The sequence below is a fragment of the Zeugodacus cucurbitae genome, chromosome 4 (genome assembly GCF_028554725.1).
Source record: "Zeugodacus cucurbitae isolate PBARC_wt_2022May chromosome 4, idZeuCucr1.2, whole genome shotgun sequence".
Lineage (NCBI taxonomy): Eukaryota > Metazoa > Arthropoda > Insecta > Diptera > Tephritidae > Zeugodacus > Zeugodacus cucurbitae.
In genome coordinates, this window is record NC_071669.1 from 10226741 (window position 1) to 10246377 (window position 19637).

Here is a 19637-nt window from a genome sequence, read left to right on the forward strand (position 1 = left end):
CCAGCTTGCTAGTGCTGGCAGGAGCATGAGATTGTGAAGGAGAAGATGAAAAGAGGAAGTGTAGAAGTGTAGAAAAGAGAAAGTAATTTTTTTTCCCATTCGAAATTTGCAAGTTTTGATAGACGTTTCTTGTATGCAAATGCGCCACATGGCATATGTAAATAGATATGCGCCAATATGGTTGGTTGCCTGTGTGTGTATGAGGGTGTGTGTATCTGGGTGTTGGTGGCAAGAAAATTGCATGTTTGCAACTTTTGCAAAAGTATGATTTGTTAGCACACACACACACACAGCCACACACATGCGCTCACTACTTCCGGCCTAGTTTTCGATTGTTCGAAAGCAAAAACAACAACAATCAATGCAAAGCATATTTGTTGGCCATATTGAAGGATTTTCACAAGGTCGTATTTGAAAATTGATGAAGTGGCGCAGCTGACGGGTGGACAGCAAGCCCCAACACACATACACATTCACCAATACTCACACACATCCATACAAACATATAACCTACACACATACATAGATGCCTTGACTGCTATTCTATACACACTAGTGTATATGAAGGTATGTGCCTCTGCATGGTTTTCTTGTAATTGTATGCTTTTGTGATTTGCATGATCGATTGGCAGGCAGAGTTGAAGCACAACAACAACAACAACAGCAACGACATTAATACCTTTACAAAGTGCTATTTATTAGCGATACGATAGTGGGGAAGAGGAGCGGACGTTAGAGTTGGAATATTGGTTGCGAGAAGTGCAGAGCTGCAGAGAGGTATAATAAAGAGTTGCAGGTAGAGTGTAGGAATAGTTGAGTAAAACATTGTTATTTGTTGTTGCTGACCAACTAGCCACAGCGTGCATATTTGCAGCCTTCCTATAACCATTAGTAGCATATATGTACTTATGAATGCATGTAATGTAGTTATGTGTTCGATTATACCTAGGCATTTCATTTCGCTTGCCTTAAAGTGCATTAAAAGTGTTGCATACCTAAGTCTCAAATGTGAAAAATCAGTGCATGCTTTCGAAAATCGCCATTTATTACTTTAAGTGAATTTCCTGTGAATTTTCTGTGCATCAACAGGATATTACTTAAAAGGGTTATACAGTGGCTTTTAAAACTGTGTGATGAAGTCAACTCGTAAATAATGTAAAATTTAATTATTTGCCATACTATTGAAAAGAATATTAGAACTATAACAAGTAAGGAACGCTATGTTCGGGTGTAACCGAACATGTCATACTCTATTTATTTATTTAATATAATACACAATTTGACTCACATATTCGGCATATATATGACATAAAGTCCATTGCAACTTGGAATCCTTAATATTAGGTATATGGGAGCTAGTTGAAGTTATGACCCGATTTCACTCATTATTGGCACGGACACATATTAAATATTAGAAGAATAATATTCCGACTGAATTTCTTCAAAATATCTGAGAGACTTAAATATAATTTCGGTAAAAAATTTGTTAGAAGTACTGAGGTCCTCATATTCGATATATAGGGTCTTGAATACTTATAGTCCGATTTCGATGATTTTTAGAAGGGCGATGCCATTCATTAAATGCAGTACTAACTTCACTAGTACTAACTTTATATAATGTAAAGTAAACCATTCAGACCGACTTCAGAGTTCTGGTATATGGAAAATAGGCGTGGTTGTGAACCGATTTAGACTATTTTCACAACATATCATTGAGAAGATAGAAAAATTATTATTAACCGACTTTCATTGAAATAGGTCGAGTAGTTTCGAAGATAAGGTTTTTGAATTATAAGTGGACGGAGCCTCGCCCATTTAAAATTTTGTATACCATTCTAAGTGCAGTTTTTCTGCACCTTCTTTATCTGAATTTTTCTTTACTGCATTACAGCATTTTTAGTATTTTTCAACATAACCTTTGTATGAGAGGTAGGCGTGGTTATAATCCGATTTCCTCGATTTTTGGAATGGTGATAATTTAAATAAGCTACAACCTAAAAGAAACGACTGTAGAGAGTTTAGTTGATATAGTTTTAGTGGTTTACGAGATATGTACAAAAAACTTAGTAGGGGGCGGGGGCACGCCCACTTCCCAAAAAAATTACATCCACATATGCCCCTTCTTATTGCAATCCATACATGGCTTAGGTATGGCACTTTATGTGTTTTCGGTTTTCGCCATTTTGTGGGCGTGGCAGTGGTAATGGTATTATCTACTGAACCCTATAGTTTAATGAAATATATCCAGTGTAAAGTCCGATCATTAATTCTTGTCGCAGATTTCAGTTTTTACAATATTTCTAAAATTTACTCTGTATATGATGAATTTTCTGTATACTACGATTAGCAGAGACACATACCCACTATACATACTAACGAGCTTTGCAATATACATTTTAATAGTAATATAAAAATCAGTAAAATAGTATTTAAATCGTTTATTAGCTTCGTCTTTAAAAAATTTACCGAGTTTTATTGCTACACTAGGATTATCAAACTTCTGATTATACAACACGATCAGCGGAGACACTTACCTACCAATATTTGATATATATTGTACGCAGGGTTGCCGCGAATCACATTTTTATTTTACCAAATCCCTTGAAAAAATTTACCAAATAAAAAAAAATTTACCAAACTTTTTTTTTACAAATTTTATTTATAAAAAATAAAAGAAACACATTAACTTATTTTTTTAAGCGTTTTTTATCTACAAGAGAAATAATTAAAAAAATTAAAAGTATTTCAAAAAAACTTCAGTTCTTGTTTCTCTTAAAATTAATATAAAAAAAGATATAACAAATATCACTTCGTGTTTCTCTTAACATTGATGACAAAAAATTGGTCATAAAATAACTGCTTGTTTCTTTGAATGAAATAAATTTAGTTATTGTTAACAATCGTTAAATGAGCTTGAAGGCCTTACGAATTTTAAGAAAGTTTAAAAATTCATCAACAATCAAAGAGATCACCACATCTCCTCAATAGCTATAACTTAGACCTCTTTGATTGTTGATAATTTTTCGATTTTTCCAAAAATTCTAATGGCTTTCAAGCTCATTTAACGTTTGTTAACAATAACAAGTTATTTGACAAGCCAGAAAAAACCAAAAACATTGAAATAAACTTAGTTTTAGGATCAAAGTTGGTTGATCAAAATAAATACATATTCATATGTATTTTTACATTTGACAAAATTAATCAATCAAATATCAAATTTCATTTAAAGTAATGTTTAGCTGCCCACACATAATTTGCTTCTTTTTGAGAATTAGCAAGTTCTTTTGCTAGCATTATGTTATTTATGGTTTTATATGACAATTTATTTCTTGTTTTCGATTTAATTAAAGACAAATCGATAAACTTCCATTCGGCAGCTGCTGAGCTGTGGGGTGAAGTCATCAAATTATATACAAAATTTGTGAGATCTTGGAAGCATGCTTCTTCCATTCCATTTTTAAAAACTGAAATTTTTTCCCAAAAATCTAGAATATTCATTTCCGTGTTCAATTCCAAGTTGGTAAGCCTTAATAATTTCCACTGGCTAACTATAATTTCAGGATCGCTGGTTGCCAAACCTGGGAAGTTTTTTAATAATGGCTCAATCGATAGTTCAGAGTTGGATAAAACTTTACCGGGTATTATTACTAAGTTTTTAACATCTTCTCTTGAAAAGTCGAATCGTTGCTTAATTTGTTTTAAGAGCTCTAAGTAAAATTTGAGAACATTTCTTTTTATTCTTACTTTCTGAAACACATTGGTGTTTTTACTGTGGCTGTTGTTATTTGATAAATTTTTTGTTATTTATGGCAACGCAGGAACAGTGCTGGTTTCATTTATGTCAAATGTGCTTAAGACTTCTAACCAGGGAAGAATTTTATAGTACGTTTTTAAAATGTTTCTACAAAACTATTTGAAAAAAATTGAAGATTATACAATTCAATCGAAATGGACTTAAATTTTGAAAATTTACCAAAATGAATAAAAATTTCACATTTTACCAAGAGGAAAATAATTTACCACATTTGGTAAAATTTTACCAAATCGGCAACCCTGATTGTACGCTGGTTATGTATATGATGGAGAGAAATTATTTTTTAGTTCAGTTGATGTATTCATTCTTCCGTTTTTACCACAATTCTCTTTTTATATATATGTATATCACGAACTTTTTCTTATACTTCACGATCAGCAAAGGCACCTACCCATCAATATATGACAACAATTGTTAAATGATTATAAATGTGATGGAAGGAAAGTAGTTTATAGTTCACTGGGTATATTCTCTCCTTCATTTGTGTCGAAATTTCTACTTATTGTTCACGATCAGCAGAGACATCAACCTACTAGAGTAGAAAATTCATGGTAAAAGCCTAAGTTGATATGATGGGCATTGATATAGTACATTACAATCTGCATATCTGATCGTAATCATGCTGCTTATACCCTTTTTATTTAATTATGTAAATATGTCTAAAGAGAATTTTGAATTTTCCTTAGGCGCACAGGTCGTATGAGTAATATTATCGCATGCTATAAATTCGATTTTCAAAATTAATTGAAATGATATGCTAGGTTAAGAGGTTGTCTATCGACGCACCTAGACCTTTGAAATTATTAACTCCAAAAATGAAATTTGTTCTCGACCTTAGCTATTATCTGTTAGGCGTTAGAGAAGTTTTAGAGCTAACTAACCTTAGTTAAAATTTCAATATATTTTAGTTTGAAAATAAAATTCTTATTCAATACACGAGAAAGGTATCCTATCCTAATGTTTAAAACATTTAGGTTGGTTTCAATGCGAATCTGAAAAAAAAAGTTCGAATACCAGCGCTTATTATAGAATATTTCCAGACATGTATATCGATAACTTTCAGGGTTATATCGATAGTTTTCGGTTATATATCGATAATTTTTAATTTTGTAAACTTATTCAATTCAAGTATAATATTTACTTCCATATTTTTAACTTACCCTTTCTCTTCAATTCTTTCTTTTTTAATTTCTAAATCAAAATACTTTAAATCCATTTTTTATTTCATTTTATTTTTTTATTTTTCCTCAAATATATAGTTGGTATTTTTTCGCACTTACAAACTAAATATTGGTAATTGAAAACTAAGCTAAAACTTAAATATTCAACTAGTTTAAAAAAAGTGTAATGAAATTATAAATGTTCGTTCGTTCAGCATTTCAGTGTCGTTTCTTAAAATTGTTTATGCTCGAATACATTATCGCTTGCGTATACAATGTTACCCATTTTTATTTTATAATATATTATATATGCTTGCTTGGTATATGCATTATTTTAGTATTTTATAATCAACATTCCTTATGCGTTTGCATCACTTACTAACAAATATCACATAAATACATAGTGTGTACTGCTTCACATAGAAAATTTCTTCTTTATAGAAAATTTTATACAAATTCATTTATGCACACTATATAAATGTTCCTAAGCCGTTTGATTTATTATTATTTTTTGCTTAAATAGTTTTAATATAATTAATTGTATTAAAATGAAAGTTATAGTAAATTATCAATATTTAAAATACAATTTTTGTATGCAAAAATGATAAATATTGATTACAGCTCTTCTATAAAATTTCTATTTTACGGGATCACACCGGCGTGTGTCTAAGAGTATGTGTACTTGCACAGTTTTCTTCTAAACTTATTCCACTTTTTATCGATATCTCGGTAAATTATCGATAAATAAACGGTTAACAATTTGGCTTGTTGATAAAATATAACACGGTAATTACAATGCATTTTACAAATATTGAAAATTTATATCGATTATTGTTTTGTTATCGATAATTGTGTAAGCCCATCGATTAATCGATATTTTTTAGAACATTTTCGATTTAAAATTTTTGCATTCTTGGCGGGACATTAATTTTAAAGGAAGCGTTTATCGATAACTCGTAAACGTATCGATAAATAATCGACAAATAATATAATCCTTTTTTTTAAATAAAACAAAAATGTCAATGAATGGTATCGGTGATTGTATTAGCCAGTTGATTAATCGATATTTTTGCCTAAAATTTTAACTTAAAATTATTGCATTCTTGGCTGGGCATTAATTTTAAAGCAAGCGTTTATCGATAACTGGTTGAAGTATCTATAAATTATTGACAATCGACATTCCTTATGATAAAATGTACCATAACAAGCTAATCCAATGCATTTTTCAAATATTGAAACTCAAAAGTCGATCAATTGTATCGATAATTTTATTAGTAAGTCGATTAATCGATATTTTTGAAAGAATTCCAAAGTTAATCGAAACTTTGAAATTTATTTCTTATTTTTATCGATAAGTTTAGTAGTCAGTCGATTAATCGACATTTTTTCCGCAGGTATCGATTACATTCTTGGCTTTTTTAACCGAAAATCTCAACTCCAAGTCAATATATGTTCTTACCAGAGTCATAGTTAGCAAATACACCCACCCTTGGCCAACAGCAAGCATGATCTCTCTACAAAATTATGATTTCCAAATTAGCTGTTTAAAGGTAAATTAATACTATAGGTATTTTCTCAAGGTCGTGAATCAATCTTCTTTCTAATCAAAATCTCAATCTAAAAAATATGAAAAATTCACTATAATTAATCTCTTTAAATGAAAAACCATGTTTTGAAAAATATTTTTTTAATTATATTGCATTAAAATAAATCCCTTAAATTATAAAAAAATTATTGATATTTTTGTAATGAAAAATATTTCTATAATATTATTATATTTTAATAAAGCAAATATATTTTTAACTAAAATATTATATTAAATATACAAATATTTATAATGAGAAAAAATCTGTACTTAATTTTATAAAAAAAAAAAATATATACTAAATGATAATTGTTTTCAATACTTTTAGTCAAAATTCTTTTATGATAATAGTTGATTGTATTTTTCATTTAATTTCCTCTTATATGGATTCCATGTATTTACTATAAGTATGTAGTTGGTAATGAATATGTTTGATGACAAAAATTATATGATAATTTTAACAAAATTAAAAATCTGAGATCTTTTCTCGACAATATGCGCAAAATGTGAGGGAATTTTGAACGAAAAAATAGATGTGTTTAAGGTTTTAAGGATGATTTTATGAAGTTATACTTTTTCTAACGGCATTAAAGTGAGAATATGAAAACTAAAAACTAAGAAATATTAACGCTTAATATCGTTGCTAATATATAATATATATTTTTTTCATTGCTAACATAAACCTTTCTCATACACTAAACTGCACCATCAAGGACCTGACACTGTTAGAATACATATAGTGTTCACACAGTATAAACTGCCTTACGCTCACAGACCCGCAATTCTCCATTATATATAGATGTGAATATTACTCCCTTTCATCTAAACATAAGCATTTGTTTGCTTAATATTACAGGACATCTTATTGAAATTGTCGTCGATGTGCGAGACCGGCCGGTAGGAGCGCTGCTTCAAACGCAACTGTATAATCCAAGCTATCAGCACCGCAATGAAGGCGACCAAAATGCCGATGACAATATAAATCATCCAATGTTTGCAGGATTCTGGGGCGGCTTTAACGGCGGGCATGACATCGTCTTCATCGGGGTATAGCTGGAAGGAGGCCGGACTGTCGCGACGTGAGGCCGAAGCTGGCGGGCAAGCAGTGGCTATGGCAGGTTCACTGGCAAGCGCCACAGCTGATGCCTCCGCAGGCGCTGCTGTGGAAGGCGTTAAGGGCAAGTATGCGGCGGGAGCCAAGGTGGTGGAGCTTGATTGTATGGCTGCAGGGCTGGCTGTAGACTTGGCTGCTGCTGTTGTGGTTGCTGCAGTTGTTGAAGAGATGACGGCATTTGTTGTCGTCTGCACCTCTGCGGTTGTGTTATGTTGCGGCTGGACTGCTTCTGCTTCGCCCAACTGCAGGTCCGTCAATGGATCAATCTCATTTTCGCCAGCATAATCCAAGTTACGAGCTGCACTATTTGTGTCATCAACGAAATCGTCAGTCAGTCCATCCTCGTTAATATCCTCATCGTCGTAGTGACGTGAAGCACTGCCATATTTTCCATGGAAACTATTGCGTCCACTGAGCAGCTCCTTTGGCATTGGCGCACAATCGGGCCAACAAATGGGACAGCAGCCATCTTTCAGCGTCACTTGCCGTTCGCGCGGACAATCGACATTGCTGCAGAACGGTAGCACGCACTTTTCAATGCCATCGATGCACTCGCATTCATAGCAACCGACACGCCAACTCTCGCCATGCTCAAAGAGCGCATTCAATTTTTCGGGCTTACAAATCGCTTTCGTCTTATTCACGGCCTCATCGCAGATCTGTATGCACATCGGTTTGCCCGCGAAGCAGTGGCAACGCTGACATCCTTTCAGCCAATATAGTTCTCTGTCACTTGGCGCACTTTGGTTTGCACTGTCGACGTTGCACTTTGGTTTGCGCTGACATTCATACTCGCCGCAACATTGACCGGGTTTGTTCATCGATTCGGGCGACAGTTCGACGACCACTTCATCTTCGCCATGACAGTCCGGTATGTAGCAGGTCTTGCAGAGGCACTTTTTGGACAGACAACATTCGGCATAGACATCTTCATCGATTTCGGTGGTGTTGTACATCATGGCGTCGGCGACAGCGGTGGGCGCTGCGGTGAGCTGTTGCACATCGATGCTGTTGAGCGTTTCGCGTACGCTGCTGTCCGGTGGACAAGTCATTTCCGACATCGGTGGGCATTTTACGTTGTAGCAGGGATGCGGCAGGAGATCGCCTGCGGGGGGGAGAATGAAAAAAATGCGGAGATAATGTAAGTGAAAGCCATAAATATTTATTTTTATAAGTAGATAAACTAGATAAATGAATTTTAATTCTAAGATATACTGTTTGCAAGATCTATGAGTTAGCTTAGTCTATCTACTTGAATTCGGCAAAGAACGTACCGGATCTGACTGTTGGAACTTAGTAAAATTAGACTTCATTGAAGAATCGAACATGAAGCATTTCTCATCTCTAATCTTTACCATAAAATCAATAAATAATCTGATCCATTGGTATTATTTACAAAGAGCAACAAGGTCTCAGTCGGACATTTGGTACTTTTATCAGGTTGTTTTGATGACCGATTCTTAATAGATCTCAACGTCAAGTGATAGAAACCGATATAAATCCCTAATCCCTACTTTTTCTTTGTAGGTCGAGCTTTTTTTAAATATTGATTGGAAATTTGAGAAGCGGATCTTAATAGATCTCAACGTCAAGTAATAGAAACCTATGTAAATCCCTAATCCCTACTTTTTCTATGTAGGTCGAGCCTCTTTTAAATATTGATTTGAAATTTGAGAAGCGGATCTTAATAAATCTCAACGTCAAGTGATAGAAACCTATGTAAATCCCTAATCCCAACTTTTTCTTTTTAGGTCGAGCCTTTTTAAATATTGATTTGAAATTTGAGAAGCGGATCTTAATAGATCTCAAGTAGTAATAGATGATGTAAAGAATTTTCGAATATTAATCTGATCCACTAGTTTCAGCAACAAAGAATAATGATGTGTCGGATTACCTATTCTTTTCGGTAGGGTCGAGATTTCTCATGATCTTCCATGAGATTATTAAGAAGTGGTTCTTAATATATTTTTACGTCACGTTGTAGTATGTGCCGTAACCTTCAAATACAATCAATGAGTAATATGATCCACTAGTTTTATTTACATAGAACAATGAGGTCTCATACTACTTGTTATTTTGGGTCGAGCCTTTTTGAAAAATAAATGTTCCTTTCGTGAATTTATTCTGAGAAGCTCAGCAATACACCATCTGGTGTGGAACCATCTATACTTTCCGATGGAGAACCCAAGAGGGGTTCCATGAAATTGTTTTGAAAATCAGTTATAAATAGTTCTTATTCTAAAGTTTATACAGTGACTGATAGTTAATGAGTTCAAGACCCTAGTTTCAAAAATGTACCAAAGCACAAAGCTCAACGAGTATCTAAAGTCGAAGTCCCATATATTCGAGGTCGGGTTAAAATTTTATTCTGCTTGATTACAAGCATTGTCCTTCACAGAACCCGTTAGGTGAAAATATTTTCGTGCCAGTTGTTCAGCTAACCTAACTTATTTCGTAAAAGAGAATAATAAAAATTCTTTCGGCTTCCAAAGACTATTTATCAGCTTGTCACCAAATAATTTCACACAAGTCAAGCTATTTAATGTTAAATATGTTATCACACATAACGAAATGCAATTCTGACTAGAGAACAACCTGAAAATACACCGTAACAAATGTCAACCGTCGGCGATAACTAATTGACGGCACGTGTTTCAGTAATCTCATTACTAACTGGAAAATACAACTTGAGAATACCAAAAAAAAAAATCAGAGAGTCTCTAGTAAATAAGATACACCATAGAAAGAGAGAGAAGTGAAGCGATAAGTAGGTGGCAGCTGCATATCGAAATAAAGCAGAAGCACACAAATCAACAAGAAGGTGATAAAATTGACGAAGACGGCGCAAAAAGGTGCCACAAACGGCGGCAAGCTATGCGAAGCCAGACAAAATATGCAAATGGTGCGAAAATTTAGAGCAATGTAGCGATTATTACCATGAAGTTGGGTTTAAGGCAGACTAGCTGGCTGCCGGAGAGATTAACGAGGTACGGCAGTCAGACGCACGAAGATGCAACAAAAGCTGACAAAATAGCAAAAGGTAGATTAAGTGTGTCGAAGGCGAGCTGAGTTGGCGTCTGCTGGGAAACTTCGGAACTCATGAGCTTGAGTATGAGCATGAGCAAAACGGTATGTAGGCGAAGTAGCGGCATTTTTTCTCGTCTGACATTTGGCGCTCATGGCAGGCTGCAGTACTTTTATTGCATACACTCGACTGATTATGTTAATCGTGTCAGGAAATTTACGCAATGTAGTACCTGGCGAATGTCAAGCAATTTGTCGCTGCTAATGGCTGGCTGGCTCGAAGGCAAAGAGAGTAAAGCGACTGCAGTAAAGGAGTCAAACAGCCAGTCCGGGCTTAGCGAGTGAGTGTGTGAAAAACTCTATAAATAATAAAATTAATAGAAAGTAATATAAATGAAATGGAATGTCTATAAAAACAAAAAAAAAAAAAAAAGAAATGGCAAAAGCTCTCCCGTTAATATATGCCATAGTAAGTAATAAAGTGCGATAATAAATCCAAATTGAAAATAGAAGCTCTGAGCATGAGTGAAAGGAAATTACTTTCACTTTACTGACTAATTGTCCGGCATTAGTACGCCAAACAGCCAGTCAAGGGAGAATTTATTAAAATGCAGTCACTCGCATGACGTTGCATGCAACGTTAGCTTTTACTTTGGTCGACTGCTGACACTGGCTATGGAGGCTCGAGAGTTCGAGTTGACTGAGCATTTGTGGATAAATTACGGCGACGATTTGTTAAATATAGTGTGTACTTTTGTATATATTAAAGGCATATAACCACAAATTTGTGTAGGCCAGAGCCTAAATTGCAACTTTCCATATGTTGGAAGTTGCTCTACTTGTGGTTATGTGGTATTTTCAGTGGAGGCCATTAGGCATTAGACACAATGAGGAAGATAATATAACTAAACTGTAAACAGTAAAACCATAAAAATCATGAATAATTCATAAAAGCTTTAAAAATTATGAAAGCTTTTTAAAAACTATAAAAGCTTTTAAAATAGCGAAAGCTTGAAAAATTGCGAAAGTATAAAAAAAGTTAAAAACTATATAAATCATAAATAATTTATAAAAACTTAAAAAAAAGTGAAAGCTTTTTAAAACCGGGAAAGCTTTTCGAATTGAGAGAGCTTTTAAAAATTCTATAGCTTTATAAAAGAGTACAAAGTATACATAAAAAATTTACTATACATATATGACTCCACTGAGCCTTCAAAAGTAGTGAGCTTTTCTAATAAAAAAACCGTATTTAAATTTTGCTGTTCATAACTCGATGCAATCACATATAAAAAAACGTTGAAATTTTTGAGAGCTTTTTAAAGGCTGTGAAAGCTTTTAAAATAGCGAAAGCTGTAAAAATTATAAAAAATATGTATACGTTAAACATTTATTATATTTGTCACAACCGAGCTTTAACGAGTAATAAGCTTTTCTAAAAAAACAAAAACAATTAAACTTTTTAATTCCATAAATCTATAAAATACATATATATATATATAATATAAGCTTCCAAAATTAAAAAAAGCTTTCGAAAAATTGTGAAAGTTTAAATTTCGAGGATGATTTTAAAAATCGAAAGCTTTCAAAAATAGTGCAAAATATATATTAAACATCTTTGACTCATCAGAGCTTTCACGAGTAATAAGCTTTTCTAACCTGCCTTCCTGATTACTATTGCTATGAAAGCTTTTAAAATAGCGAAAGCTGTAAAAATTATAAAAAATATGTATACGTTAAACATTTATTATATTTGTCACAACCGAGCTTTAACGAGTAATAAGCTTTTCTGAAAAAACAAAAACAATTAAACTTTTTAATTCCATAAATCTATAAAATACATATATATATATAATAAAAGCTTCCAAAATTAAAAAAAGCTTTCGAAAAATTGTGAAAGTTTAAATTTCGAGGATGATTTTAAAAATCGAAAGCTTTCAAAAATAGTGCAAAATATATATTAAACATCTGACTCATCAGAGCTTTCACGAGTAATAAGCTTTTCTAACCTGCATTCCTGATTACTATTGCTATTATTTACAAAAGTTTGAAATTAGATGTACTAAAGAGGTATCTTTGACCAGTCTTCATAAACTAAATTATACAAATTTCTTTGGAAGACACTTTCTTTTTGTCTTTTTGTCGCATATAAGTTCCTATAAATTTCCATTTTCATACAAAAGAACTGATAATACAATCAATTACACACATTTCTAGTACAGACTGCGTAAATTGGTTGCTCCAATTTCGACATAACCTCAATTTGCCATGATCCCCCCATTGAAAAAGGTTATAATTACAGTGCAGCTGGCCGTACACATGTGTGTGGCCGACAAAAAAGCAAATAACAGTATAAATGGAGTGGCTACACATGGTATAGTGTGTCCGCAAAGTACGTCGGCACGCTGTTGCTGTGAGTCCTTAGCTGCTGCAATTGCAACTGAGCCGTGCTAAAATCCCTTAGCTTATTAATTTCCATAACAAAAGAGCCATAAAATATTCGTACTTTAAAATAAACATAAATTACAAGCCAACAATTTGTTAGTCCACTCTTATTTATCGAACGTAACTCGAGCGTTAAGCGCACAACGTACACAATATACGCCTCGTTACTCATATTACGTATATGTACGAGAGAGAGAGAGAGAGAGAACTACGAAAACAAAAGCGTCTAAATATCCGAACAACTAGTGCAATTTGTAAAGGTTTATCATATTACTAACACACACACATATATACATGTACAGCCTGTATATCCTTGTAGTTTGTATCTATTCAAGTGTTGGCTTAAACAATTTGCAAAATTATGTATTCGACAAGCTCTAATGGAGCAAAAGTAGTTAGTGTTATACAGCGACATACAGGCATAAATGTATAGGCAAATAATAACGTCACTTTCCACCATTCCAAAGGGATAAATATTAAAGGATTCAAATTGCAAGTGGGACATGAAATAATAATGAAATGAAATAGTGAAAGCTTGAAATCACTCCAACAACATTGGCGCCGATATACATACAAAATTGTTGGCAAGTGTATAGACCTTGGATTGAAGGTTGATAGGAATAATAAGTTGTACTGTGGCTTCAAAATATGGGAATATAATAGTAAGTTGCAGGAAGCTTTCACGATTTTTTGAAGCTCTTATAGCTTTCAAAGCTGTTTTTCTTTTTTTAGACCTTTCAAAATTCATAAAACACTTTCTTGATTGGAGTTCTTATTCTAAAAGGTACTAAATATTCATAAAATGCTTTTGAAACAATAAAAGGTTTAAAAATTGTACAAAGTTAGAAAATCATGTATCAGCCACAAAAGCTTCAACAATCATGAAAGCTTTAAAAAATCGTAAAAGCTTCAAAAATCGTGAAAGCTTTAAAAATCGTGAAAGCTTCAAAAATCATGAAAGTTTTCGAAAAATAGTGAAAGCTTCAAAAAGAATAAAAGCTTTGTAAAATAATAATACTGTATAAATCATAAATCATTACAAAATATATAATCATGAGAGCTTTCAAAATTGTGAAAGCTTTACAAATCCTGGAAAGCTTTGGAAAATAATAAAACATAAAAAATCTTAAAAAGATTTTCGTAAAATTTCTTTAATAAACATTATTTTCCAATGAAATTAAGCAAAGAGCTTTGACTCCATGGAGCTTTTTCGAACCTACGCTCTTTCATTTATCAAGCTTCACATGGCCGTAAAATAATTTGACATTTTATCATTTTCATTTCCATTTCCTGCCAGACCCGAACGCTTGCGAAATTTTATTGAAAAACTTTAGAAGTTGTGACACACAAAAGTGTGCTTAATTTTCCATAATTGTAACATAAATTTGTTTAAATGTTTGCCTGAATTCATTTTGAATTATTTCCCGGAACTTTCAGCAAACTTTCACTGATACAACTAGTACGCACTTGTGTATTTACATACATATGTATCTACTCATGACAAATGTGGCACATTCAGTTCGTACAGTGCCAAATGTAATCGCAAAATTCAATTATAGTTTTGAGCGTTTCAATAAGCCCCATTTAGCGTTGGGAAATAGGCAGAAATTTTGAGTTTTTTGAATGAAAGGAATCAGTGTAGAGTTAGTGAATGGAAATGATTAAGGAATATTTTTAAAATTTAGTTGTATTTAGTTGACCGCTCATAATTAATTATTGATATGTTATGAGGGGGCCGGTCATGTCAGGGTACTTATAGGAAAGCTCTGAATAGTCCATTTGACATATCAGACATGTCTATATACATTTATTAAATGTATAAATTATAATTCTATAAACCTTATTGTGGTGTAAAAGCTTCCTTCGAGCTTTCGGTTCCTAAACCTGTTCTTTCGAATCCGGACAAAAGCTTTAATTTGGAAATGTTTTTACTTTGTCTTTATGTTGCTCGCAGTGAAGTTCAATCATAGTTACTTTGGGTGAAAGCTTTACTAACAGCTTTCGAAAGCTTTTAAAGTCGGGTTTTTTAAATTGTAAACCTTATACTTTGCTCGCAGAATCGAATTTACTTTTTAATGAGAGAGCTTTTGTCCTCTCAAAGCTCCAGTTTATCAAATTATTTTTTACTGTTAACATTTTTTCTCTCTTTAAAGCTATGAAAAGCTCGAGCTAGAATTTCAGCTCTGCAATGCCCGAGTAGTTTCTCACCTTTCTTGCAGAATAATTCCAATTCAGGTGCGTAGTCTCAATGTTGAGCTTTTCGAGCTTTTAATCAAATATTAGGCGCGATCTATAAACCACTGAACGACTAATTGCTTGATGAGATATCCAGTCTGTTGCACCCAATCTGTTCATGGTAATGAAACTGAAGTGACTTTGTAATTTGGTAACCACTGGAGGGTATCCCAAATACAAAAGCAGTCATTTGTAATGAAAAATAGCTACAACTACTGCGTATTCCCTTAAGTAATTTGAGGCACTCTTGATTAAATATTTCCCTCACCATTGGACAAAAATTTCAATATAGACCACTAAAGCAGCTTGACGTCAGAGCGCACACTCTCCACACACTCTCTCCACTACCAAGCCATTACACGATTGGCAAATTCTATTGCTAAGCAGGCAGGTACTCACTCGTACTATGTATGACCAAGCCATGCCCAAATGCTAATGAAGGCGCCAAAGCGAAAATGTCGGAGATATTATAGCGTATAGCTAAAGAGAAGTGGTTTGGGAGCAAGGGCTGTGGAGCAGCGGAAAGCAACCATTAGCATGGAAATGGACATCAATAAAACAAACTTGAGAGTGCCACTAGAACAACCAACGAACGAAGTACGAGCATACAAATGAATGCGCCCATACGAATTAAAACCTGCGTCCAAATTAATGTGGCATCATTTTTTCTCGCTATACACAAGGGACGGGGGCGTTAAGTACAACTGCAGCTGATGCTACCACGCATTAAGTTAGGGGTATGTAGGACATGACAATTTTCCAACAACTTGCTTTCATCAGGCTTTAATGCTAACGGTAAATGCAGCCGCTGCTATTAATCAGGTTCCGTGTCAGCGACGTTTGCCACGCGTATAAATGCAACAACTTATGTATGTTTGTATTGCTAGGCGCTAGAACTCGATAGCTTGTGCTTCTAACTGGTTTCGGCTGACTTTTAGCTCTGCTGAATAATGGCACCGAAGCAGCGATGCCGGCAATTGATGTCACTGCTCATTTATCGCTGTTTGTTAGACGCTCTAAGGGCGTATTCAGGCGGTAGGTGTTCTATTTTTAATCACACGGTGGTTCATGCTACTATTTTTCGAAGCTTTTAAGATTTTTTTCAGTTTTAATGATTTATTAAAGCTTTCATGATTTTCAAAGCTTTCACAATTTTTCAAGCTTTCATGTTTTTGTAAAGCTTTCATTATTTTTACAGTTTTTGGTTTTTCAATGCTTTCAAGATTTTCAAAGCGTTCATGATTTTTAAAGCTCTAACAATTTTTCAAGCTTTCATATTTTTGTAAAGCTTTCAAGATTTTTTAAACCTTTCACAATTTTTAAAGCTTCCATTGTTTTTTAAAGCTCTCATGATCTTGTAAAGCTTTTATGATTTTCAAAGCTTTCACGATTTTTTAAAGCTTTCACGATTTTTTAAAGCTTTCATGTTTTTGTAAAGTTTTCAAGATTTTTAAAGTTTTTGTTTTTTCAATACTTTCTTTATTTTTAAAGCTTCTATTGTTTTTTAAAGCTCTCATGATCTTGTAAATCTTTTATGATTTTTTAAAGCTTTCGTGATTTTTCAATGCTTTTACTATTTTTAAAGCTTTTATGAATTTTGTTTTAACTTTCACAATTTTTAAAGCTTATATGATTTTGTAAAGCTTTCAGGATTTTCAAAGCGTTTGATAATTTTATTGCTGTCATTATTTTTAAATCTTTCATGATTTTTTAAAGCTTGCACAATTTTCTACGCTTTCACAATTTTAAAGCTTTCATGATTTTGTAAAGCTTTCGCGATTTTCCAAGCTTTTATTTTTCCAATGCCTTCACCATTTTTTAAGCTTTCGTGATTTTTTAAGGCCTTCGTGATTTTTTAAAGCTTTCACTATTTTAAAAGCTTTTATAATACAATACTGGATTCTTTCAATAATCTGCTTACCGAAAGCTTCAAAAACCTACTTAGCTGTAAAATATTTCCGAACCACCCCTTACATGCATTCTTATTCTACGTATTAGCCCCTTTGGCGTTGAGAGCAATTGACGCAACAGCCTTTAGAGCGTATACATGACTAGTGATTTTCGACAATTCACAACACATGTGTGTTGCTATTAGCGATCCTCACTGGACTCGACCCTTCAATAACAACATCACGAACAGGCACAAATGTATGTCTGTACACTCATGCGCACAACACCAGCAGTCAATTGCTGCTGAGGGCATGCAAAGATGCTGCAGTTGATGGCACACGCTAATTCGGACTATGCACGCTGGTTGTTAGGGCAGCAGGGGCTGCTAAGCGCCTCTAAGTATGCAACAACTAAAAATGTGCGCGCGCTTGTGTATGAGCACTTCTGCATTTCTACGCATAATTGTGCAATTGCTACTGCTCTACTGTCATGTAACACATTTTGACATTGCCTATATGCGTATATATACAACAACAATTACAACAACAACAGCGTAAGTTGTACCAACTTCAACAATGTGACTGATTGCTTGCCGCCTGCCGGCTGTCGAACGCCAACAGCTGCCGTGTCCAGTCAAGCGTTTATCCATTCAAGCGTTCACGCACAAGTCACAATGTGGCCTATTTAGGGTGCTGTTATGGTATAGCTGTGCTCACATATCTACATATATTCATCAACGTGTGCTTGTTGTTGTGCCACACTCCATATTGTAGCATCATTAAAGCGTTGACACGAATGCTCATTACCATTTCATGCTAACCTCTATTGGGTATTGTTGTTTTTGTTGCTGTTGTTGTTCTCATTTGCTTAACTATTCGTTGCTAATGCTAAGTTATTGTCGTTGTTGTTGCTTGGTTTTATTGTGCCCACTTCTGGCATTTGGATTGATGTTGATTCCATTGGTCTAATTTGCTTACCAACCCCTTTTGGTATTATTAGACCAGTTGCAGGTGTGCCAAATCTTATTATTTCCAAAGTTATTTGCATTTTGATGGTGAGTAAATGTGCGACGAGTGAGAATTGATAACTATTTGTCGTACTTAAGTAGATTGTATGTATATAGCTTTGAATCAGAAAAAGCTTCTCAGCTCAAGCTTTTGAGAAATATCAAAAGATATCAATGGGAATAAAATTGTTACTAAGATTAACTCGAGAAGTTCTAAATATTTTCTGATAATAATGGTTAGTTAGATAAAACCTGTAAATAAAAGCCCGGAAAAGCTTTTCAGCAAAAGCTAAAATAAGCTTAAAGCTCAGGCATGATTTTGACTTAAATTATTCGGCAAAATTATTTTCGAATATAATTCGCAATACTTTTTGATATTTCTCTTTTGAACACAGCTTTGTGATCATTTCATTACACAAAACTGGGTTTAAATGACTTGAGTAGGCTACAACAAATCTCTCCTTTATAATAATTAAATATTTCCTTATTTTAAATAACTAGTTCATATATTGGCTCACTGGACAGCAATCAAGGAAGATGTATATGTATCGTATCTGGAAGCCTCAAAGTTCACGAAAGTCATATTTTAAATGCCTAATATAGAATTATAAAAATATATATTTCATGTTTTCTAAAGCTTTTCCCATTTTTCGAAGCTTTCAAGATTTTTTTAGTTATTAAGGTTCTTTGCAGATTTCATGAGTTTGACGCTTTTATGATTTTTTAAAGCTTTCATGGTTTTTAAAGCTTTGATGACAAACATTGCGATTATTTTACAATTTTCTTGACCATTAAAGCTTTTCTAATTTTTAAAAGCTTTCATGGTTTTTGAAACTTTGAAAACTTTTAAAGGTTTACGATTTTTAAAGCTTGTAAATGATTTTATAATACAATAATATTAATTCTATAGAGCTCTTTCTGGGATTGACTCGCTGAACAGCCATTATCCTTTTAAAATTAAAATGTGTTCCACTTGTTTCTAGAAGTATACGTATCTTATCTGGATTCCAAGAAGAGATTTCCAAAGATAAATATATTAAATTCTAATTTCAAAGCTTTCTGGTTTTTTAAAGCTTTTACTGTTATTCGAAGCTTTCAAGATTTTTTATGTTTTCACGATTGTATGTTTATGGATTTCATGATTTATAAAGCTTTTATGATTTTTTAAAGCTTTCATGGTTATTTAAAGCTTTCGCAACTTTTAAAGCTTTGAAAAGTTTGTATAATACAATACAAGATGTTTATTTTAAAGAATATTTTAAACCCTTTTAAAGCTAAAAATGCTTTCTCTTGTTCAGTTTTGACCTCTTCTCATTGAATAAGAACTATCTGGTCCTACGATGGATACTCTGGTATTTGACTTTTCT

At 33.4% G+C, this 19637-nt stretch overlaps 2 protein-coding genes across 3 annotated transcripts in view; one reads left to right on the forward strand and one right to left on the reverse strand.

The window, feature by feature from the left end:
• Nucleotides 1–5475: 5475 nt before the first annotated feature.
• Nucleotides 5476–19637, reverse strand: part of LOC105209352 (uncharacterized) — a 181817-nt gene continuing 167655 nt past the window's right edge. For both annotated transcript variants that reach the window (XM_054229701.1, XM_029046039.2), the window contains one exon: nt 5476–8778. In XM_054229701.1, coding sequence (XP_054085676.1) covers nt 7382–8778 — 1397 coding nt within the window. In that variant the 3' untranslated portion in view covers nt 5476–7381. The remainder of the gene's footprint in view (nt 8779–19637) is intronic.
• LOC105209327 (cysteine-rich motor neuron 1 protein) overlaps nt 8674–19637 on the forward strand; it is a 396142-nt gene continuing 385178 nt past the window's right edge. The window contains exon 1 of the mRNA XM_011179690.3: nt 8674–8814. The gene's annotated coding sequence lies outside the window, so the exon portion shown is untranslated. The remainder of the gene's footprint in view (nt 8815–19637) is intronic.